Source organism: Pollachius pollachius (genome assembly GCF_949987615.1).
Source record: "Pollachius pollachius genome assembly, chromosome: 14".
Classification (NCBI taxonomy): Eukaryota; Metazoa; Chordata; class Actinopteri; order Gadiformes; family Gadidae; genus Pollachius; species Pollachius pollachius.
The window spans coordinates 1,131,860-1,156,260 of NC_136947.1; the positions used below are offsets into that span (position 1 = coordinate 1,131,860).

General features: G+C 49.9%; 1 protein-coding gene across 2 annotated transcripts; it reads right to left on the bottom strand.

Annotated features, from left to right (window-relative positions):
• Window positions 1-5,518: 5,518 nt before the first annotated feature.
• On the bottom strand, window positions 5,519-22,717 carry LOC307085478 (tissue factor-like). Of its 2 annotated transcripts, XM_079750290.1 has the most exons (8): window positions 22,522-22,717; window positions 21,769-21,877; window positions 21,430-21,516; window positions 20,107-20,186; window positions 19,537-19,718; window positions 16,550-16,706; window positions 7,709-7,774; window positions 5,519-6,207 (listed from the first exon to the last, which is right to left on the bottom strand). In XM_079750290.1, the coding sequence occupies exons 1-8, from the start codon at window positions 22,586-22,588 to the stop codon at window positions 6,077-6,079; spliced, it is 879 nt and encodes a 292-aa protein (XP_079606416.1). In that variant the 5' UTR covers window positions 22,589-22,717; the 3' UTR covers window positions 5,519-6,076. The 2 variants fall into 2 exon arrangements, with proteins under 2 accessions (XP_079606416.1, XP_079606417.1); XM_079750291.1 differs by lacking the exon at window positions 7,709-7,774.
• Between the last annotated feature and the right edge of the window lie 1,684 nt (window positions 22,718-24,401).

Here is a 24,401-nt window from a genome sequence, read left to right on the forward strand (position 1 = left end):
TTAAGGGAGTAAATGCACTTTATGCATTTGTCCTACTTTCAATGTTTTGATTGGGACAGCCACTCACACACACATGGGATTTCCAATTAAATTTAACTTTAATTATCTTAAACACAATGTGTACTATTGCTTAGAAATTATACAGCACATAATTCCACTATAGTACCTTTCAGATGATATATTTTTTGTCTTTCTATGTCAATGTTTGAAGAAGAGAGAGCGACCAAAATAAGAGTCTGAAAGAGAATAAAAAGAAGTAGAGCGCAGGAGAGCAGGACTAGTGATGATGATGATGATGATGATGATGATGATGATGATGATGACGACGATGATGATGATGATGATGATGAAGAATGGTTCAGCAGCTCATCATGTTTTTTTCTCCCTCAGATACCTGTGAACTCGCACTGGACCCAAACACAGCCCACAGACGACTCTCTTTCTGAGGACAACAGAAAGGTGACGCTGGTTGGAAAGAACCGTATCCGGGTCACCCAGAGAGATTTGACTCCTGGTCCCATGTGTTAGGTAGAGAGGCTCTGACTGGCCGCTGTTACTGGGAGGTAGAGTTGAAAGGAGGTGTTGATATTGGAGTGACATACAGAGGAATCACAAGGAGAGGAGGGGGTGATGACAGCAGGCTTGGAGCGAACAACAAGTCCTGGAGTCTTGATTGTTATGATGATCGTTACATTGCCGCGTACAATGATAGTGGAACAGACATACGTCTCCCCCCCGCTGGCTCCACCAGACTAGGAGTGTATTGCGAGCGGCCTGCTGGCTCTCTGTCCTTCTACAGAGTGTCCCCAGGTGGAGGAGGGTCCTCAGACACACTGACACACCTCCACACCTTCTGGTCCTCCTTCACCCAGGAGGACCTCCTCCCTGGGTTCTGGATTGCTGACGGTGCCTCAGCGTCTTTGTGTTTGTTGTAGAAAAAAAAGACGGGCAGACGGGCGGGCGCGCACGTGCACACAACCACACACACACACTACATACAAACACACAAACACACACACACACACACATACACACACACACACACACACAATCACTAGTTAGAGGATGAGATGCTTTTGATGAAGTGGCTTTAGAGGCCTGAGAGGTCTGATGACTCAGTGTCTCTGTGGCAGTTATAGGGCTCTATCTTGCATCCGGCGCAATTGTCTTTCTCACTGGCGCAGGTGTCGCTGCTAGTTTGCAACTGGCGCAGAGCGTTCTTTTCCCTCCTGCGCCACGCGTCGGTAAATTAGGGAATGATCTTGCGCCCCAAGGGGTGCTTTGGCGAAAGGAGGAGGCGTGTTCTGGCGCAAACGTTCCCTGGTGCTATTTTGCAGTTTCAGAAATCACTTGTGCCACAAACCAGGAAATACCTGGTTTAAAGTCAGTGGCGCGTTGTTCTGATGCTATTTTAAGGGCACATGCATAATGTTGCTTGTGCACCTCGCGCATACACTTTGCTTCTCTCATCTACCTAGCCACACATTCTTGGTAAATTATTTGGGAAAGAACAGTTAATACAGCGGTAATAAGTTGTACTTTTAAATCAATGCATCTGCAAACACTGTACAGAAAACACATATTTTCTTGACACAGACATTGTGTACATGCCCATAACTTTTAGGATTGATGAGTATTTGATCGTGAGAAAACATTGTTTTACTGCGAGTGAGTGTTAAAAAGAATGAATGAATGCGGGCGCGCGTGTGTGTATGTGTAAAAGAATTAATGATTGCGGGCTCGCGTGTGTGCGTCCATCTGTTTAAACATAGCAAACTAAACACGTAACGCATAATACAGTCCATGGCAATGTATATTAACGGGGGGACACATGCATATTAGGAACACAAGTCGATAACGATAATGCATACAACACTGATATGAAACAATGTTTATAATGTATTGCGTATATCATTAAATAGAACCACAGTTACCACATATATCATATGTGTGTTAAGTTTTCTTTGCCGAAATGTATTTGAGGACTCAGTATTATAGCAATTTGAAGTTTGAAATTCATGTGCATCTGTTTCATCGGAGACTGCAGACGCCCTGTCAAAATACCAACTCGTCAGATTCAAATGCGCTCATGGCTCTTAAAGGGGATGGGTGCTGGCACTCTCATTGGTTTATTGCACGTTACGCCCAAACCACACCTACGGGTAATTAGGCTACTTCAGACCAACCCTTTTTAGATTTGCGAGAGTCATTTTTGCGCCGGTAAAATAGCGACATCGCCATAGAACCGCCCACAAAGCTACTTGCGCTTGGCGCTTCTCACTTGCGTTTCAGACCGTTAAAATAGAATAGCAGCCTACCGGAGTTTCCAGTTAAAAAATGAAATAACAAAAATTAAAAAGGAGACGTCTCTCGTAAGGCACAAGGTGGTACCGACGACAGATAGTAAAAGCGTGGACCCTAACAGTGAGGAATCTGAGGATCAAAGAAATGATTTGGATTTTTTGGAAGAAGAAGAACACCCACCTCTACCGCTGTCTCCCGCCGAGCCATCCTGTCAGCAGCAACTGGACGACGCCGACCAACATGCGCTTCTCCCAGAGAGCCTGCTGCCGTGAGTCCCATCCCGTTTACAAGTATTGTCGTGCCAATGTAGTTACCCCCGATAGAAATGCGGGAGCGCGCATGCATCCAGTGCAGGCGGAAGGACGCAATACGCTTCGATTTCACCCAAGGCTTAATTAAAAGTACATGCTTTTCTATATATTTGTTACCAACAAGGTTGTAAAGAAGTCATTTATAGCACATCTGTCAAAATTGTTATTTTTATTCCTCCTACGTTTTATTACCCTTGTAACCGGGTGGTACAGTCATATAGGATGTACTGTAGTACTTGGGAATGGGATTGCGGTTGGTTTGCAACGGGAAGTGTGGCCGTCTGGTCGCAGGGTGGCAGTATTGAGTCCGACTATATAATGCTGCGGCCGGTGGATCCTGGTCTTTTCTTCCGGTTGTTAGCGTTCGGACAGTGTTGGTATTTGCTGAGAAGACGAGGTGTGTCTCCATTGTGGGCTAATGGAGTGGCCTATGGACACATGCTGGTGTTATTTTGCATTTCCTGTTTAAAGTCAGGCCACTGCCGTATTTTCTGAACTATAGTCTAAGCTGTTATTTAACTATCTTTCTATTAGGCATTTTCTTTTATTTGTTTTATTCCTCTTTATTATTCGAGCTGATGTAGATTGAAGTGCAACTGTTGAGCACGGTAGAAATAATCTGTTAAAAGAATATATAACACTCTCACTCAAAAAATCGTTGTGTTCCAAAATAAATTAATGCTACAAGAAACCCCGAAAGTCATTGTGTCCTGTGTGGTATCCAATTCCACGGGCTACACCCTAAACAAATAAATACGACAAATAGCCAAAAACCAAAATAAGTAGCCTATCCCTTCTCTATAATGCACACTGAAGGAAGAATATACATGATTCTTCTTTCCTAGACAATGTTATTCGGGGACGCACATTTTGTCAGACTGTATACTTTCGACCTGTCAAAATATGCATCCCCTACTTAAAATGACCACTCTCTGTCCTACCATCAATGGCTTTATTTGACACATACTGTAGAGCATTAATAATAACCATTGAATCTAAACATGTTTCCTCTTTCCTAGCCAATGTTATAGGGGGACACACATTTTGTCATAATGTATTTTCGACATTCATGTAAAGTCATGCATCATACTGAAATGTTGCTCTTTCGCAAACCATTCGTTCACCAGTAGTCAAGTGATTGAACGAATGATTCAAAAAGCTTAATTACTGGTGAACGAATGATTCAAAAAGCTTAACTACTGAATGATTATAACATTGGCTAGGTCAGAGAAAACATGTTTATATTCAAAAGTTATTATTAATGATCTGAAGTTGTCTAGGAAAGAAGAATCATGTATATTCTTCCTTCAGTGTGCATTATAGAGAAGGGATACTTATTTGGGCTATTTTTCGTTTATTTGTGTAGGGTAATGAAATGCACTACAATTGCGATAGGCCTACCATGATCAATGTAATAGTTATTATTTATCCACAGATTCTGAAACTGAAATGTGGATTAGCCTATAGGAATGAAATACGATCAGCTGGTTTCAGTAGACAGCTGTCAGTTCGGCCGCGGTGCAATGAATGAATAAAGTTCATAAACACGTAGGAAGTATAAAAACATAATTTTTGACAGATGTGCTATAAAGGACTTCTTTACAACCTTGTTGGTAACAAACATGTAGAAAAACATGTAGGCTACATTTAATTCAGCCTTGGGTGAAATCGAAGCGTATTGTGTCTTTACGCCTGCGCTGGATGCATCCGCGCTCCCGCAGCAGGGGATAACATTTTAATCGGGGGTAACTACATTGGCACGACACCGGCACTTTGGTCACCGGGGAGGATTCCACCAGGAGAAAACCTATATCCTTAATGGATTTAATACGTGGGTGAGAGCCATGCAGTCACTGCACACACACAACGCTACCCGGCACAAATCAAACATCGCTCCTGTTGGAAGAAGTTCAGAAGAAGGAATGTATGTGAGGAAATACAACTTTGGGAATAACATCGCGTATGGGTATGATTGTCGGCCTGTTATCAGTCTGCGTAAGATATGCATGATAAAAAGTAACAAGACAAAGGATTACAGAAAAAACATCGCGAAGGAGGAATCAACGTATCGCAAGTCCCCTCTGGCGGTTGTTGTATAGGCCTGGCCTATCTTCACATCATAATCATAATCTAAGTCATTAAGGCCCTGTTTTTTTCTTTTCTTTGGAATGACCAGCAATATCTGACTGCAACACAGCAAAAGCCTCGCTACACAAACCAAAATATCCTGGCGCCGCCAATGCTGTTGATTTGTAAAGTCTGCTGCTTCTATTGTTTTAGACCTCGTGTTTATTGTGTACATGTAAGGGACTATTTTTCTGTTGTATTTGTTAATGAAGCATAATTGCAATAAACAACTCAGTGGATCCAACTGAATGTTCTAGTGTGTTCAGCCGATGATTTATTTAATTGGTAAATAATGCTTACATAAGGGCCTTAATAATAATAATATATGAATCAGAAATTATAAATAAAACAACTAATGTTTTTGGAATTTTGCGTACCTTATTGTAAAGTGTTACCGAATAAAGTGTTAATTTGTATTATTGCTTTGGAAAATCCTTCTTGCTTATAAAACAGTTCTTACATAAGAGATGTTCATGTCCAATTACGATTATTAGATACAATAATACAAAAATATATGTAGGAAACAGGTTTAAGTGCAAGAAAGCTATATGTGTTTGAAACCTGCTACCCTTAATGTTTTCCGACGCACACATACGCATACACAGTCACAGACACACAGTCACAAACAAATTCTTACAAGTGATATATATACTATGTATTTGGGCTTTGTCATGTGACAAATGAATACGTCCCTTGCAAATAAGTACATTAATATGGTTATGAATGGTTATGCACAACACTCATAAAGATATTCAGTGGAATGTTATCAACAGATGAACAATGTGTATTCACATTTATTATTGCTTTGGAAAAATCCTACTTGCTTATAAAACAGTTCACACATAAAACACAATCTCAAATGTAATAAAGATTATTGGGTACAAAATATAAAAAATATATACTTAGAAAACAGAGTCAATTGCAAGGCAACATGTGTGTGAGGCCTGCTTGGTAATTATTTCTGGACACACACACACCGAGTCAGGAATGATTTGTGAAGTGATTACATCGGATATAATCTCTTATATATAACTGTGCTCTGTCATTTGACAAATGAATATGTCCTGTAATTATTAAGTTAGTGACTCACACACACATGCACACACACGTACACACAAACACACGCAAAGAAACGCTCACACGCAATCACACACACACACACAGGCACACACACATGCACACACACACATAGACACAACTACACACACACAGACACAACTACACACACACACACAGACGCACACACACACACATAGACACAACTACACACACACAGACGCACACACACATATAAACACAACTACACACACACACGGACACCGGTCCTAAGTGGTTCAGAGCATCTGAGCGGTCCTCTGTTGGTGGCGTTGCCGGCGGCGACGGCAGCAGACGACGGAGGTGATGACGATGACGAGGAGCAGGAGGAGGAACAGACACACGCCCACCAGCACCTCTGTCCTCAGCCCTGCAGGGGGAAGCAACCACAGCCACGTCACTCACCAATGTCTCCGTGGCAACCACAGCCACGTCCCTCACCAATGTCTCCGTGGCAACCACAGCCACGTCCCTCACCAATGTCTCCGTGGCAACCACAGCCACGTCACTCACCAATGTCTCCGTGGCAACCACAGCCACGTCCCTCACCAATGTCTCCGTGGCAACCACAGCCCCGTCACTCACCAATGTCTCCGTGGCAACCACAGCCACGTCCCTCACCAATGTCTCCGTGGCAACCACAGCCACGTCACTCACCAATGTCTACGTGGCAACCACAGCAACGTCACTCACCAATGTCTCCGTGGCAACCACAGCCACGTCATTCACCAATGTCTACGTGGCAACCACAGCCACGTCCCTCACCAATGTCTCCGTGGCAACCACAGCCACGTCACTCACCAATGTCTCCGTGGCAACCACAGCCACGTCCCTCACCAATGTCTCCGTGGCAACCACAGCCACGTCCCTCACCAATGTCTCCGTGGCAACCACAGCCACGTCACGCCTTTGTCCAAAGTGACGTTGTGAAGTGAGGCGGGGAATAATCAATAATCAATAACGTTAAGCATTATGTTCCTGTTATTTCTGTCACTTTTGTGAGTTTGGTGATGAACACAAATTAGGAATGATTTGCGTTTGTTAAAGCGCCACAAACCAAACAACTAACTACCCACAATGCTTCAGTTTATCTGTGTACCAACACCACACAAATGGCGTTATATGAACTTAAGATGTTATGTTTAGCTGTATCAAAGATAAATCGGTCAGAAACGAGCCGGAAGCGGTCTTCACTGTAAAGGGCTTCATACAGACGCAGGCGTAGTCCACTCACCACAGATATTCTCGCTGTGCATTTCATTCATCAATAGCCCATGGGTGGTAATGGCATTTCTAGCAATTGACACAGTCTTAGCGGATAAAGCTTTCCTAAAGCATCCTTAACATTTAGCTGTGCTATCATGTTGATTGCAGCGGTGTGTGTGGGTTTGTGTGTGTGTGTGTGTGTGTGTGTGTGTGTGTGTGTGTGTGTGTGTGCAGGGGTAAAGCACAAAAGTCTGGGCCCTACACAAAAAAGCTCGCTAGGGGCCCTTTTCCTCTCTTGATTCATGTAAAATAAATTAGGGGGTTAATTTGGGAATGGCTCGCCTTACATATCTTTGGGTGCCATTTGCCGTCAGTTTTTTCTGCACTTTTACTAGCCAGCTGTTCAGCAGCGCTCTCTCCCCCCCCTGTCCTCTCCTCATCCTTTTCCTCACCCTTAGAGCTTAACTTCCCTCCCTCTCTTCACCTCCATCACCCTCTATCACATCTTCTTGCTCGCTATCTGCTTCAGATACAAGCATGACACATGCAGGATTGACATTAGACTCTTGACATACAATAAAACAGGCTACTTGATGTTAGCGTTGTTAAGCTCCTTTCAGTTTAAGTGCTACAAACGATTGCTTGGAACACATTTTTATTCTCACCATTTGAGCTCTCGCCCCAATCCTCAGTAGTGGGTGGTGCCACAGCTCCACTCTCTGTGGTGGTATCTAAAGCAAAGGGCCAAGTGTTTCATCAAGTTAAGCTTTGCTAGGTATTTGACTTATTTGATAGATATGTCACATGACATTGAAGGTATAATGCTTTTTTTTTTGTTGATACAATATCATAAATTATACTAAATAATAATAAATAAATTAAACAAAATAATACTCCGCTCTCTGCGTTTTTTTCTAAAAACAAAAGGCTATGTGTTTCATGTTATTAGGTACTTGATTGATTTGCTAGGTATTGATATTGATAGATATAATGTCCATTTATGATATTCAATACAATCATGCACCAAGCTGGATTCCTCAATGACTGCCTTCAATCTGAACTACTGCTGAAATAAGCCTAAACCATTGTTAAGCCATGTTTCTTAAACCGTTGTGCTTACTATCTTTTGAAAGAAATCAGTTAGGAGTTGCTTTTTCTCTTTCCTTTCTTTTGTTACTTTTTTGCGACCCAGATTTCCTGGGGAAAGACATGACTGCAAATGATGCTAATTAGCATTCCAGCCACTCTCCTCTGTCAGTGGGGGAATAAACCATTTGCACCTTCTATAAGGGGTAGCAGTGAGCCTCCACTAATTTTTTTATATGTATTAAGTTCAGTACCTCAAATGTTCTATTTAGCCAGTTTAAAGTTACTTATTACATTAATTACTTTTAATTAAACAACTTTTTATCCGGGTCTCTTCGAGGCACCTACCCCCATCGGGTACCCAGTCCCACTATTTCCCCCAGTACGACACCCCTGTGTGTGTTTGTGTGTGTGTGTGTAAATGCATGTGTTTAAATGCATGTGTGTAAATGCATGTGTGTAAATGCATGTGTGTGTGTGTGTGTGTGTGTGTGTGTGTTGTGGCAACCCGTTTCCCCGATTGTCAGATACCCGGTAGAAATTACACAGAAAACAGGGGTTAAAGCCGCAGCCGGCGTTTATTTCCACAGCATAAATAGTCTGTATACTCGTGCTAGGGTCTCCGTGAGCCTCTAGCTCGCCGGCGTGGTGCGGAATCCCTCCGTGTCGCTTCGCCCTTCTCCCGGTCTAGCGAGAGCTCCCGCCGTGTCGCTTGCCCGGCGCTGTGCGGAATCCCTCCGCGTCCCTTGCCGTTCGCCCGGTCTGGTGCTTACTCCCTCCGTGTCACTCTCCCGGTGGTGCGGACTCCCGCCGTGTCACTCTCCCGTTGGTGCGGACTCTCTCCGTGGCACTTCCCGTTGGTGCGGACTCTCTCCGTGGCACTTCCCCGTGGTGCGGACTCTCTCCGTGGCACTTCCTCGTTCGCCCGGTCTGGTGCGCCTTTTAAGCCCGGCTCCTGGTTCTTTTCCTTCCTCCGGCCAGGTGTCTCCGATTGCGCTGATTGGGGGGAGAGACGTGGTGCTCTCTGTCGCCGGCTGGAGGTTGGCGACGGTAAACCCGGTCTACGGCGTGTCCTCGGACCCGCCCGGTCCGAGGTCCGGCGGCGGGATGCCACACTCCTCCACCGTTTGCTCAGGCCCCTGGTCGTCGGTGAACCCGCTCAGGCAGGCATCCCGGCGTGACAGGGCGTCGGCGTTCCTGGCTCCGGCCATCCACTTCAGGGGGGCGTGGTTGGTGACCAGGATGACCTCCCTCCCTAGGAGATAGTACCTGATGTTTCGGAGGGCCCGGAACCACCGCGTCACTTGTGCGTTGGTGTCCCTGGCTCCGGCCATCCGTTTCAGGGGGGCGTGGTCGGTGACCAGGATGACCTCCCTCCGCCCTCCACCGGCTCTGGGCTTGATAGGCACACTCGTGGTCCACTGTGATTCGCCGCAGCGGCTTGGCGGTCGACGCCTTCTTGGAGCCGGGGTCCTTGGTCACCTCCTCCATCAGGTCGTCGTCGTCGTGGCCCGTGGGTCCAGAGGGGACCCGGTGGTCGTCCGAGCTCTTGTCGGGATCTGGAGGCTTCACCGGTTTACCTGTCTCCGGGAGGTCGTCCCCATCCACGACCAGCGCGATGGCGGCTTCATTGGGGATCGACACGGCCAGGTGGTCGTCCTCAGCTTCTTAAGCGGAGTCCCTTGCTCCAACTGACGTCTCTGCCGCTTCCGTCTCTGCCTCTGCCTCCGGCTCGGTGTTGACGTCGGCCTCTGGCTCGGCCTCGAGTTCTGGCTCCAAGTCGGCCTCGAGCAGCGCCACGGACTCTGGTTCCGGTGAGGCCGCGGGCTCAGCCTCCGCCTCGGGCTCCGTCTCCACCACGGGCTGGGGCTCGACCGACGTCTCATCGGCCTGGATTGAGGTCTCTGTCATGGGCTCGGTGTCGATGTCGGTCTCTGGATCGGCCTCGAGCTCTGGCTCCGAGTCGGCCTCGAGCAGCGCCACGGCCCCTGGTTCCGGTGAGGCCGCGGGCTCAGCCTCCTCTGTTCGCCCTCCGGGGGGCGACGGAGGCCTGGTGGCCCCGTAGGCCTGTTGGACTCCCCTCACCCCTCTGCGGGGTGGTTCTCTCCGGCTCCGGAGTTCACGCGCCGGGTCCTGTAGCCGGTGGAAGATCGGGCAGTCCTTCCCGATTAGCAGCGGCACCGGTAGGTGGGGTACGATCCCTGCCCGCGTCGTGAATACCCTGTGCGGGGTCCGGATGACGACGTGGCAGGTCTCGAACGTCCGGGTGTCCCCGTGTATGCAGGTCACCTCTATGGGCGCACCCTCCTTCCCGCCCGCCAAGTCGGGGCGGAGGAGAGTGACCACGCTGCCGGTATCCACGAGGGCCTGCGTGTCCTGGGTCATTACCCGCGCCGGTATGGTCGGGCTTCCCGTTTTCCCCTGTGCCCAGCAGGTCGCTCGCATGCATGGCTGCGTCTGCTGCCGGCGTGGCTCGTCTCGCGGCCCCTCCTCCCACGGCCTCGTCTCCCGCGGCCTCGTCTCCCGCGGCCCCGTCTCGGGCCGCGTCGTCTCCGGCGGCGTCGTCTCCGGGTGCAACGGGGCGGCGGTCACGGCGGCGGCGGCGGCGGCGGTTGCGGCGGCGGTCGCGGCGCTTAGTTCGGTGAGCCGTAGTACGACCTCGTAGAGCAGGGCCAGACTCTCCGCGGTCTCCCACTGCTGCTGCTGGGCGGGCGTCGCCACGGTCCTCTCCGGGTTCTGCATGCCGGCTGAAGGGGGTTCCCTCACAAAACCGGCCCGTAGCGCGGTCGAGTTGCCTGGATTCTCCACCATATGTGGCAACCCGTTTCCCCGATTGTCAGATACCCGGTAGGAATTACACAGAAAACAGGGGTTAAAGCCGCAGCCGGCGTTTATTTCCACAGCATAAATAGTCTGTATACTCGTGCTAGGGTCTCCGTGAGCCTCTAGCTCGCCGGCGTGGTGCGGAATCCCTCCGTGTCGCTTCGCCCTTCTCCCGGTCTAGCGAGCACTCCCGCCGTGTCGCTTGCCCGGCGCTGTGCGGAATCCCTCCGCGTCCCTTGCCGTTCGCCCGGTCTGGTGCTTACTCCCTCCGTGTCACTCTCCCGGTGGTGCGGACTCCCGCCGTGTCACTCTCCCGTTGGTGCGGACTCTCTCCGTGGCACTTCCCGTTGGTGCGGACTCTCTCCGTGGCACTTCCCCGTGGTGCGGACTCTCTCCGTGGCACTTCCCCGTGGTGCGGACTCTCTCCGTGGCACTTCCCGTTGGTGCGGACTCTCTCCGTGGCACTTCCCCGTGGTGCGGACTCTCTCCGTGGCACTTCCTCGTTCGCCCGGTCTGGTGCGCCTTTTAAACCCGGCTCCTGGTCCTTTCCCTTCCTCCGGCCAGGTGTCTCCGATTGCGCTGATTGGGGGGAGAGACGTGGTGCTCTCTGTCGCCGGCTGGAGGTTGGCGACGGTAAACCCGGTCTACGGCGTGTCCTCGGACCCGCCCGGTCCGAGGTCCGGCGGCAGGATGCCACACTCCTCCACCGCTTGCTCAGGCCCCTGGTCGTCGGTGAACCCGCTCAGGCAGGCATCCCGGCGTGACAGGGCGTCGGCGTTCCTGGCTCCGGCCATCCACTTCAGGGGGGCGTGGTTGGTGACCAGGATGACCTCCCTCCCTAGGAGATAGTACCTGATGTTTCGGAGGGCCTGGAACCACCGCGTCACTCGTGCGTTGGTGTCCCTGGCTCCGGCCATCCGTTTCAGGGGGGCGTGGTCGGTGACCAGGATGACCTCCCTCCGCCCTCCACCGGCTCTGGGCTTGATAGGCACACTCGTGGTCCACTGTGATTCGCCGCAGCGGCTTGGCGGTCGACGCCTTCTTGGAGCCGGGGTCCTTGGTCACCTCCTCCATCAGGTCGTCGTCGTCGTGGCCCGTGGGTCCAGAGGGGACCCGGTGGTCGTCCGAGCTCTTGTCGGGATCTGGAGGCTTCACAGGTTTACCTGTCTCCGGGAGGTCGTCCCCATCCACGTCCAGCGCGATGGCGGCTTCATTGGGGATCGACACGGCCAGGTGGTCGTCCTCAGCTTCTTTAGCGGAGTCCCTTGCTCCGACTGACGTCTCTGCCGCTTCCGTCTCTGCCTCTGCCTCCGGCTCGGTGTTGACGTCGGCCTCTGGCTCGGCCTCGAGTTCTGGCTCCAAGTCGGCCTCGAGCAGCGCCACGGCCTCTGGTCCGGTGAGGCCACGGGCTCAGCCTCCGCCTCGGGCTCCATCTCCACCACGGGCTGGGGCTCGACCGACGTCTCATCGGCCTGGATTGAGGTCTCTGTCGTGGGCTCGGTGTCGATGTCGGTCTCTGGATCGGCCTCGAGCTCTGGCTCCGAGTCGGCCTCGAGCAGCGCCACGGCCCCTGGTTCCGGTGAGGCCGCGGGCTCAGCCTCCTCTGTTCGCCCTCCGGGGGGCGACGGAGGCCTGGTGGCCCCGTAGGCCTGTTGGACTCCCCTCACCCCTCTGCGGGGTGGTTCTCTCCGGCTCCGGAGTTCACGCGCCGGGTCCTGTAGCCGGTGGAAGATCGGGCAGTCCTTCCCGATTAGCAGCGGCACCGGTAGGTGGGGTACGATCCCTGCCCGCGTCGTGAATACCCCGTGCGGGGTCCGGATGACGACGTGGCAGGTCTCGAACGTCCGGGTGTCCCCGTGTATGCAGGTCACCTCTATGGGCGCGCCCTCCTTCCCGCCCGCCAAGTCGGGGCGGAGGAGAGTGACCACGCTGCCGGTATCCACGAGGGCCTGCGTGTCCTGGGTCATTACCCGCGCCGGTATGGTCGGGCTTCCCGTTTTCCCCTGTGCCCAGCAGGTCGCTCGCATGCATGGCTGCGTCTGCTGCCGGCGTGGCTCGTCTCGCGGCCCCTCCTCCCACGGCCTCGTCTCCCGCGGCCTCGTCTCCCGCGGCCCCGTCTCGGGCCGCGTCGTCTCCGGCGGCGTCGTCTCCGGGTGCAACGGGGCGGCGGTCACGGCGGCGGCGGCGGCGGCGGTTGCGGCGGCGGTCGCGGCGCTTAGTTCGGTGAGCCGTAGTACGACCTCGTAGAGCAGGGCCAGACTCTCCGCGGTCTCCCACTGCTGCTGCTGGGCGGGCGTCGCCACGGTCCTCTCCGGGTTCTGCATGCCGGCTGAAGGGGGTTCCCTCACAAAACCGGCCCGTAGCGCGGTCGAGTTGCCTGGATTCTCCACCATATGTGGCAACCCGTTTCCCCGATTGTCAGATACCCGGTAGGAATTACACAGAAAACAGGGGTTAAAGCCGCAGCCGGCGTTTATTTCCACAGCATAAATAGTCTGTATACTCGTGCTAGGGTCTCCGTGAGCCTCTAGCTCGCCGGCGTGGTGCGGAATCCCTCCGTGTCGCTTCGCCCTTCTCCCGGTCTAGCGAGCACTCCCGCCGTGTCGCTTGCCCGGCGCTGTGCGGAATCCCTCCGCGTCCCTTGCCGTTCGCCCGGTCTGGTGCTTACTCCCTCCGTGTCACTCTCCCGGTGGTGCGGACTCCCGCCGTGTCACTCTCCCGTTGGTGCGGACTCTCTCCGTGGCACTTCCCGTTGGTGCGGACTCTCTCCGTGGCACTTCCCCGTGGTGCGGACTCTCTCCGTGGCACTTCCCCGTGGTGCGGACTCTCTCCGTGGCACTTCCCGTTGGTGCGGACTCTCTCCGTGGCACTTCCCCGTGGTGCGGACTCTCTCCGTGGCACTTCCTCGTTCGCCCGGTCTGGTGCGCCTTTTAAACCCGGCTCCTGGTCCTTTCCCTTCCTCCGGCCAGGTGTCTCCGATTGCGCTGATTGGGGGGAGAGACGTGGTGCTCTCTGTCGCCGGCTGGAGGTTGGCGACGGTAAACCCGGTCTACGGCGTGTCCTCGGACCCGCCCGGTCCGAGGTCCGGCGGCAGGATGCCACACTCCTCCACCGCTTGCTCAGGCCCCTGGTCGTCGGTGAACCCGCTCAGGCAGGCATCCCGGCGTGACAGGGCGTCGGCGTTCCTGGCTCCGGCCATCCACTTCAGGGGGGCGTGGTTGGTGACCAGGATGACCTCCCTCCCTAGGAGATAGTACCTGATGTTTCGGAGGGCCTGGAACCACCGCGTCACTCGTGCGTTGGTGTCCCTGGCTCCGGCCATCCGTTTCAGGGGGGCGTGGTCGGTGACCAGGATGACCTCCCTCCGCCCTCCACCGGCTCTGGGCTTGATAGGCACACTCGTGGTCCACTGTGATTCGCCGCAGCGGCTTGGCGGTCGACGCCTTCTTGGAGCCGGGGTCCTTGGTCACCTCCTCCATCAGGTCGTCGTCGTCGTGGCCCGTGGGTCCAGAGGGGACCCGGTGGTCGTCCGAGCTCTTGTCGGGATCTGGAGGCTTCACAGGTTTACCTGTCTCCGGGAGGTCGTCCCCATCCACGTCCAGCGCGATGGCGGCTTCATTGGGGATCGACACGGCCAGGTGGTCGTCCTCAGCTTCTTTAGCGGAGTCCCTTGCTCCGACTGACGTCTCTGCCGCTTCCGTCTCTGCCTCTGCCTCCGGCTCGGTGTTGACGTCGGCCTCTGGCTCGGCCTCGAGTTCTGGCTCCAAGTCGGCCTCGAGCAGCGCCACGGCCTCTGGTCCGGTGAGGCCACGGGCTCAGCCTCCGCCTCGGGCTCCATCTCCACCACGGGCTGGGGCTCGACCGACGTCTCATCGGCCTGGATTGAGGTCTCTGTCGTGGGCTCGGTGTCGATGTCGGTCTCTGGATCGGCCTCGAGCTCTGGCTCCGAGTCGGCCTCGAGCAGCGCCACGGCCCCTGGTTCCGGTGAGGCCGCGGGCTCAGCCTCCTCTGTTCGCCCTCCGGGGGGCGACGGAGGCCTGGTGGCCCCGTAGGCCTGTTGGACTCCCCTCACCCCTCTGCGGGGTGGTTCTCTCCGGCTCCGGAGTTCACGCGCCGGGTCCTGTAGCCGGTGGAAGATCGGGCAGTCCTTCCCGATTAGCAGCGGCACCGGTAGGTGGGGTACGATCCCTGCCCGCGTCGTGAATACCCCGTGCGGGGTCCGGATGACGACGTGGCAGGTCTCGAACGTCCGGGTGTCCCCGTGTATGCAGGTCACCTCTATGGGCGCGCCCTCCTTCCCGCCCGCCAAGTCGGGGCGGAGGAGAGTGACCACGCTGCCGGTATCCACGAGGGCCTGCGTGTCCTGGGTCATTACCCGCGCCGGTATGGTCGGGCTTCCCGTTTTCCCCTGTGCCCAGCAGGTCGCTCGCATGCATGGCTGCGTCTGCTGCCGGCGTGGCTCGTCTCGCGGCCCCTCCTCCCACGGCCTCGTCTCCCGCGGCCTCGTCTCCCGCGGCCCCGTCTCGGGCCGCGTCGTCTCCGGCGGCGTCGTCTCCGGGTGCAACGGGGCGGCGGTCACGGCGGCGGCGGCGGCGGTCACGGCGGCGGCGGCGGCGGCGGTCGCGGCGCTTAGTTCGGTGAGCCGTAGTACGACCTCGTAGAGCAGGGCCAGACTCTCCGCGGTCTCCCACTGCTGCTGCTGGGCGGCCGTCGCCACGGTCCCCTCCGGGTTCTGCATGCCGGCTGAAGGGGGTTCCCTCACAAAACCGGCCCGTAGCGCGGTCGAGTTGCCCGCATCCTCCACCATATGTGGCAACCCGTTTCCCCGATTGTCAGATACCCGGTAGGAATTACACAGAAAACAGGGGTTAAAGCCGCAGCCGGCGTTTATTTCCACAGCATAAATAGTCTGTATACTCGTGCTAGGGTCTCCGTGAGCCTCTAGCTCGCCGGCGTGGTGCGGAATCCCTCCGTGTCGCTTCGCCCTTCTCCCGGTCTAGCGAGAGCTCCCGCCGTGTCGCTTGCCCGGCGCGGTGCGGAATCCCTCCGCGTCCCTTGCCGTTCGCCCGGTCTGGTGCTTACTCCCTCCGTGTCACTCTCCCGGTGGTGCGGACTCTCTCCGTGGCACTTCCCCGTGGTGCGGACTCTCTCTGTGGCACTTCCTCGTTCGCCCGGTCTGGTGCGCCTTTTAAGCCCGGCTCCTGGTCCTTTCACTTCCTCCGGCCAGGTGTCTCCGATTGCGCTGATTGGGGGGAGAGACGTGGTGCTCTCTGTCGCCGGCTGGAGGTTGGCGACGGTAAACCCGGTCTACGGCGTGTCCTCGGACCCGCCCGGTCCGAGGTCCGGCGGCGGGATGCCACAGTGTGTAAATGCGTGTGTGTGTGTATGTGTGTGTCTGTGTGTGTGTGTGTCTGTGTATGTCTGTGTGTGTGTGTGTGTGTGTGTAAATGCATGTGTGTAAATGCATGTGTGTGTGTGTGTGTGTAAATGCATGTGTGTAAATGCATGTGTGTAAATGCGTGTGTGTGTGTGTTTGTGTGTGTAAATGCGTGTGTGTAAATACATGTGTGTAAATGCAAGTGTGTGTGTGCACAGACCTTGAGGGAAGTGCCCGTCGACCCTGGAGCACTGCTGCTTGCTCCAGGACCCCAGCTCCTCTCTGTTGAGGATCTTGGCCGCCACGCTGAAGCAGTAGCCCTGGTTGGGCTCCAGACCGCCCACTACAGCCACGTTGCTGTACACGTCCATCTCCTTCTGCAGAGGGCCACACACTCACGGTGAACCCCTCACTGTTCACACTCTGTTCACACTCACGGTGAACCCCTCACTGTTCACACTCTGTTCACACTCACGGTGAACCCCTCACTGTTCACACTCTGTTCACACTCACTGAGAACCCCTCACTGTTCACACCCTGTTCACACTCACTGAGAACCCCTCACTGTTCACACTCTGTTCACACTCACGGTGAACCACTCAATGTTCACACTCTGTTCACACTCACGGTGAACCCCTCACTGTTCACACTCACACTCACTGAGAACCCCTCACTGTTCACACTCACTGAGAACCCCTCACTGTTCACACTCACTGAGAACCCCTCACTGTTCACACTCACTGAGAACCCCTCACTGTTCACACTCACGGAGAACCCCTCACTGTTCACACTCTGTTTGTGAGGGTGGAATAATTTCCCGGGGAGCATCCATGAAGTGACTTACAATACATTATAAATGGAACCTGAAATACTGCATGAAAATAGTAGGTGTTACAACATCCGTGTCTGCTTGTATGTGGGCTGATGAATGACAAATAACAATGTTATCTATCTTCTTATTTGATGGAAGGTACCTGAATGTATTTAGGCTATTTCGACTTAGTGTCCCTTTCATTGTTATTTTGTTCATTGGTTTTGTATCAACTAATCTGTTGTGTGTTATGTGTTTTCAGTGGACCCCAGGAAGACTAAGTGACTATATTGTTTTCACCTAATGGGGATCTGTTCAGAAACAATTAACCAAATACTAAAATAACGAATTAGATCACACGACATTCAGACTAATAGCGAAGCATGTTGCTTTTATGTTTGAGTAACTCGATATGGTAATAAAAGAAGAAGACAGCACAATCAAATATCTGACCACACAAATGTGTGGTCGGAAATCATTAAATCAAGATTAATGATAGGAAGTCTGAAGAATGAAAGAAGTATGACCATCAAAACCGTTAAATCGTATATAATGATAAGTGGTTCGAAGAATGAAGGAAGTATGACCATAAAACCCCAGTATTTTAGGTTCCCATGGGAAGACTCCCTCCAAAGTTGTGGCCATAAATCATTTTCAAACAGTTGAATTTGTTTGAACATCTAAAGTCAGTTGGGTATGATATCCAAGCTAGGGCAGCAGAAATAGGTTCGAACATTTTATCGACTATGAATCCCAGGCCACGCTGCTATTAGTCTGTCTGGGAGAAAAGAGTACAACGACATTGGCTGGTCTGTATCATATTAACAGCTTTATGCGGGACCATAAAACTACAACAAAGCTCTTGTGTCCTCCCCACTATTGCGAAACCCATCCTGAAGACTGAATACTCGTCCCTCCTACCTCCACGCCCACTCTTAGGATAGGGAACCGTTTTGCTTTCAGGTGAAGAGTCATGGGAAATGAGGCGGTTTTCTAGGTGGGAGTGTGAGCAAACACAGGGTCTCTCTGATTCATCTGCTGGGAGTGACGGATCAGCCCTGCACTATTTGGGATCAACTGCACAGGCCCTTCCAAATTCCTTTAGTTTTTTATTAATTTATGGCCACAATGAAAGAATGTTATACACTTACATTAAGGGAAACCCCAGAAGGCGTATTAGTACTACGTAAGTAGTAGTAGTACGTAAATCAAACTCCCTGACTAGATCAGAAGCAAATATTTGAGAATATGTCAACCACATTATCTTTTGTTGTTGTCAGAAGACCATGGTATATTTCATTGCCGTGATAAGCAATTTGTGAACAAATTGTGAGGGTTGTAGTATTGTTTAGTTAGGACAGAAGTAGGCACATGAATCGTTTATTAAAGGATTGTCCATCAGGTTGATATCATGACATCCTGGCTGTGTCACTCCTTTGCCACCTGCCATTAATTAACCTAACAGGTTTTTCATTTCCCCATCAGTCCTCCAGTATAGCCTGTTGGTTTTCTTCTGTTCGGTTTCTATCTTTATTCAATGCTCTGAACTCAACCAGACTTCCTCTGGTGTCTGACACAACCCACCAGCAGACTCATGTATACATCCTGTTGTGTTGTACAAGACGTTTATACAATCTTGAGAAACGGTTGTATTCATTCACATTTTACTACCAGTAACAACTAGATTTCACTCTCATCTTTTAACTTCTATTTAAGAACAGACAAATAGCCATCTAAAGCCTTTTCCAATATATATATATATACCTGTAAAAAACTGTATTTGTACAAACAAAACATCAAACATATTTTACACTGTGAAAGTTGAGAACGGGCAGAATGAAAAGATAATTAGTAGTTTTCCTCTGATCAATTACTACACATTTTTTTGCTAATCCCCTGAAAAAAAAAAAGGTGAGCGTTTCCACGTTGTACGACTGCATCACCATGTGCACTCAGTGATGGAAATCCCATATGTTGTTTACTTTTGATAACTGAAGCTTTGTTTTATATTCCTTGTATTGTCTAGCCCCCCTAACTGTTTCCTAGTGTTATCTAGTGTTAACCTTCGTGCCTGGGGAAAACCGGTCACAAGGGGGCAGTGGGCCCGGTATACATTCTTCTGCTTGAATGAACACAGCCATCTCTGTCCTTACGGTAAACATTTCCCTGAATTGAGTATTGACAATTGCATTGCAGGAAGGGGATGACACTTTTTAAATAGCTTTGCTATCTCTGAAACAGCATTCTGGGCTCACTCTGCTAGAGAGGAGGCTGTAGCATGCATACATTAAATAAGGTACATTTTCTGCAACTAATTAAGAAATTGCCACGACAACAGGAAATGGTCACGCACGCATCTCTCAGTCTGTGAGGGTGGAGAAAAGATAGTCCATTACCTTTCTGGTGCTCCCGACCTTTTGGTAGCTGACCCTGTAGTTCAGTTCATCCTGGAACACGTCTCTGATGGTGAGCAGACTGCCGTTCTTGTAAATGGCGGTTAGGGGGTCTGTGATGGTGAGGGTCGCACTGCCGTCCGCCACGTGGGCGTCTAGGCTGAAGGACACGGCTGTGATCAAACCTGGGAGAGTGACAGAGAGAAATAGATGGCGTCAAAGATGGAGAAACAGAGAAATGGAGAGAGAGATGTAGAGAGGCGAGGATTATATTGTTCTTGTCGGTTTCTGTAAACTTTGGCAATGCAATATGGGTTTTTGTCTCGTATTCAAAAAAAATGTGATTTGTTTACTACAGACACATCTGGTGTCTTCATTGAATGGAACAAGAAAACATATTTGTGCACAAAATATGTGTGTTTTATGATTCCTTAGATGTAAATATCCGTGCTTAAATGAATGTGTGTGTGTGTGTGTGTGTGTGTGTGTGTGTGTGTGTGTGTGTGTGTGTGTGTGTGTGTGTGTGTGTGTGTGTGTGTGTGGATATGTGTGTGTGTATGTGTATATACTTACTTTGTTTATAGGGGGTGAAGAAATCAGAATTGACCCACGAATCATTGGGTATTGTTTTCTTCAATCTAGCAGCGTAGGATCTGTTAGTACACAAATAATTTCAGTTCCAAATAAACATATATATATATATACAAATACTGTGTATACACATATATACACACATATACTATACTATAATAGGCCTACTACCACACTACACAACACTATATCACACTATACTACACTACACTATACTACATTATGTTACACGACAATACACTACACTAAACTATCCCATACTATTCTATACTTCTCTATATTATACCACACTCAACTGTTCTGAACTACATTATAGGATAATATACTTGTCTACTCTATACTACACTACAACATACTATACTATACTACACTATACCTTTTTAGGCAATACTTAACTACTATACTATATGAATGAATACTTTATTCAAGACTCAAAGTTCCATATAAAAGACAATACAAATACAAGGTCAACATAGATTAATATACATACAAGCATCGATTAAAATAAATAAAAGCATTGATTTCATTGTTTCCACAACCCAGAGAAGTACCTTGTATCACTCTGTTTAATGTCAGGGAGTGCAATTATTAATTTGTTTGGTGACTCTAGAAGTCGACACATAAATGTGTACATAAAATTCCTGACCACAGCATGTGTTGTCCATCTTGGAAGCTAAAGGAGGAACCTAAACGCATCATTATATGCTACCTGTAGCTTCTTCAGTATTGCTGTTCTGTATTTACAACAGAGTTGAGCTGGGTAAAATGGAGTACAGTAGGCTCTGAAGAGACGTACTTTAACATCTTCTGTGGTCTATGGAATTTGCGTGCCGTATTGGCCTATGCAAAAAGTTTACAGCACTGGCGCTAGACATCATCATCAGCCCACAGATCATCAGTGATAATGTGACCCAAATACCGTACATTCTTAACCACATCTAGAGTGGGGTCAGACAGTAAGAATGAGAGAAACTTTTGCTCCTGATCCTCTGATGCTTCTGATCCTCCTTGCTTAGTTTTAGCAGTCATAATAACGCTCTTCTTGGAATTGAACTCAATGGCATATTGGACGCAGCTAGAGCACACTTTAAGCAGTTGATGTAGCCCAGCACTTTATGGAGACATGATGACCAAACCATCAGCGTGTATGAGGTGGTTGATAAGACTCTCTTCCACCATACATCCAGTCTACTGTCCTGGACTATACTATACTTTTCCAAACAATACTACAATGTACTGTACCACACTCTACTATATGACACCATACTATAGGACCTACACTGTTCTGAACCACAACACACTCACTTCTTTGGATCAAGTTCGTTGGTCAGATCACACTCCGTCTCTTTGATGTCTAGACAATACGGTGCAGCCTGCCAATCCTCTTCATTTCTGTACAACACACAACACAACACAACACAGACACACACACACACACAAACACACACACACAGAAGAAACACAAGCAGCTATAAACACACAACCTCACCTTCTTTATCCTGGCATAACCAACCGGACATGATGTGAAGATAAGTAACTGCATCGATGCAAGTTTAGCACTCTGTCTAACACTCTCGTATACTGTATGCCATCTACTGGGAACGGTTAAATGTTTGCAGGTGGGTCCCTGGAGACGAGTCCTACTCAGCGTATTCGACGATGTAGGACGGATCGCCGGCTTCAGGCTCCCAGGTCAGCAGTGTTTTAAAGTTGGTGGACAACCAGCGAAGTTTGTTGTGGTTGAAGTGCTGGTCTGTGTGACACGCACGGACCACAAAGAAGAAAGACGAACTGCATGTGGTCAAATCCACAGCGAAAGTGTCACACAAACGTATACTGGTATAGAAGGTTTATAAGGATGATATAACATACGATACACACGCAAACACACGGACACACACGCACGCACACACAGACATACAGACACACGGACACACACACACACACACACACAGACACACACACAGACATACACACACACATACACACACACACACACACACACACCCTTGAGTTAACGTTAACGTTTGAATGGTCATAGCAGTCAAATGCAGGGAACTATATGGGCAAAGGGTTGATCAATAATCAGGCCTAAGGGAAATTTGGGAAAGGAAAATCCCTTCATACATTTAGCAGAGCCACTGCCGCCTAACTTCATAAAGTTGAAACAAAGAAACAAGGCTTGATTGAACGCAGTATCAGCCCACCAGTCAGAACCTTTCCCAAACATGTGGATCTTTTCAACTTGTTCAACATGAGATAGATCACAGAATCAAATCGTGTAAGTAAGTAACATAAACAGAAAATGTCCATAGATCGTTTTATATATGTGTGGGTGTGTGAGAGAGAGAGAGCGAGAGAGAGAGAGAGAGAGAGAGAGAGAGATTGTGCGTTTACCTGCGGTTGACACTACCAGTGAAGTCGCGAAGACGACGCAAAAATACTGAAAGTGTAAGAAATCCATATCGCTGTTGCGACGAACTTTGATTTTAATTTGGCCAATATACCGGTTCCGTTTTGGCCCTTTGCGTGTTCCGTGTTTGCTTGTTGCTGACTTTTATGTTTGCTACGGATTGGGAGGAGGCTGCTCTTGGTTCGGTACCTAGGTGGTACGGTACCACGTGTTTTCTCCTCGTCATTTGGAAATCGGTGATCCCACCCACTGGAACCCCTTGAGACAGCTCCTCTGGAAGTGGGCACAACTCTGTGTCTTCTTGTGCCTCTGTCTGATTAAGGCTATACGTCAACTTATTCAAAACGTGTTATAACTGTGATGGAGAATAGGACGATTGCCGAATGTGTTGTTTGTTACATTATAGAGAGATAGAGAGAATGATTTGAGAGAGAGTTTGGTAGAAAATATCTGAAAGAGGAGAGACAGGAAAGGAGTACATGAGAGAGATGAGGCAAGGAAGGGTGAGATGAGGAAAGGAGGCGCGAGAGGATAGGAGAGGAGACAAAAGCTATAGAGAGAGGAGAAGAGAGGAGAGGAAGGGAGACATGAAGATGGATAATAGACACAACGTTTCAGTTGAAATCACCCCAGTTTCTCGATTGTCAACTGAGCATACAATGTTGTCCTTGAAAACAAATCCATTTTCGTTTCTGACATTTGGAAAACATTTGTAACAAGCATGCTTTAATTGACTCCCTATTGGATAGAGATATAACCATTTTGGGAACATTTGTTGTGAAATATATTAAGAATGCCATGATCTTCGTGTCTCCACCTTAAACACCACACCCTGCTAGCATGTGAATTTATTGACTCATTAATTAGCAAAAAATGCTAGTATGTTGCTTTGCAGACATGAACTGATGCTGTTGTTGTATTGTAAAAATAACACACAAAAGTAGCTACTAAATGCAAGGCAGAATTATTTATTTTAGGTTTAATCTGTGAAATTATTTATTACATGCATTACATACGTTTGTGAAGATGTTTTTGGATTCCCCATGTGCCAGTGATTGTATACAAGTTATTGTAATCGTGAACAATGCATAAGGTATTACATATAAACAACATTTACAGATCACAATTTAGTTTAATGATGACATGTTCACACAAAACAACTGTTCACTCGATGAATGAACACACTGCTCTGTTCAGAGAGCTGTTTTGTCCCAGTGAGCTCCATCTGCATCCGATATACAAGGCATCTGCGTTAATTTAACAGCCGTCATAACCATGCGGCACGCAGGCTTCAAGTTCAGCCTTCCCATGTCAGCAAACACATAGATAAACAAGCGTTTGAACACCGTTTCAAGTCACATTTCTTCTCCTTTCTGATTCTATTTAGAGGTTCGTATTCTCCAAAACTGGATGAAGTATGCAAATGTTTCTGACGGGAACCTCCAGCCAGATTAACTGAAAAGCCCTCGGGGATTTTGGTGAGGGAGCGAGAGAGATTAGTGTCTGGAAAATGTATGCCAAAAAATTCAACCTTTTTTTTCACATGTTGGCCAATGTCAACGGGTTAGGGAAATGTTCTTTTACCCGGTTAGGGAAATGTTCTGTAAAAGTACTCCTTTGAAGAAAACTAGTGACTGGGTATTGCCTCATGGGTCCCAGCGGTATTCCAAGAGGGTGAGGTCTCAGGCAGGGGAGTGAGACCTCTTCTGTAAGCAGTTCCATTCCATTCCTCTCGGGGAATGACTGCGAAACTCAAGAAAGCCCTTATTTTGTAGTCAATTATGTTGGACGATGATTGGAGTCCATGAATTGTTCCATATGCCTGATTTTATGGTTAGACCCTTGAGTCAGTGGTCAAAGGTTA

What these genes read in the sequence shown, in the direction of transcription:
- LOC307085478 (XM_079750290.1), bottom strand. Translation starts at nt 22,588, where the DNA reads ATGGATTTCTTACACTTTCAGTATTTTTGCGTCGTCTTCGCGACTTCA. An exon ending in CTTCACCCCCTATAAACAAA is followed by an intron (nt 19,719 to 20,106) that starts GTAAGTATATAC and finishes TCACTCTCCCAG; the next exon opens with GTTTGATCACAGCCGTGTCC. An exon ending in TTGGGGCGAGAGCTCAAATG is followed by an intron (nt 6,208 to 7,708) that starts GTGAGAATAAAA and finishes TTCCCCCTGCAG; the next exon opens with GGCTGAGGACAGAGGTGCTG.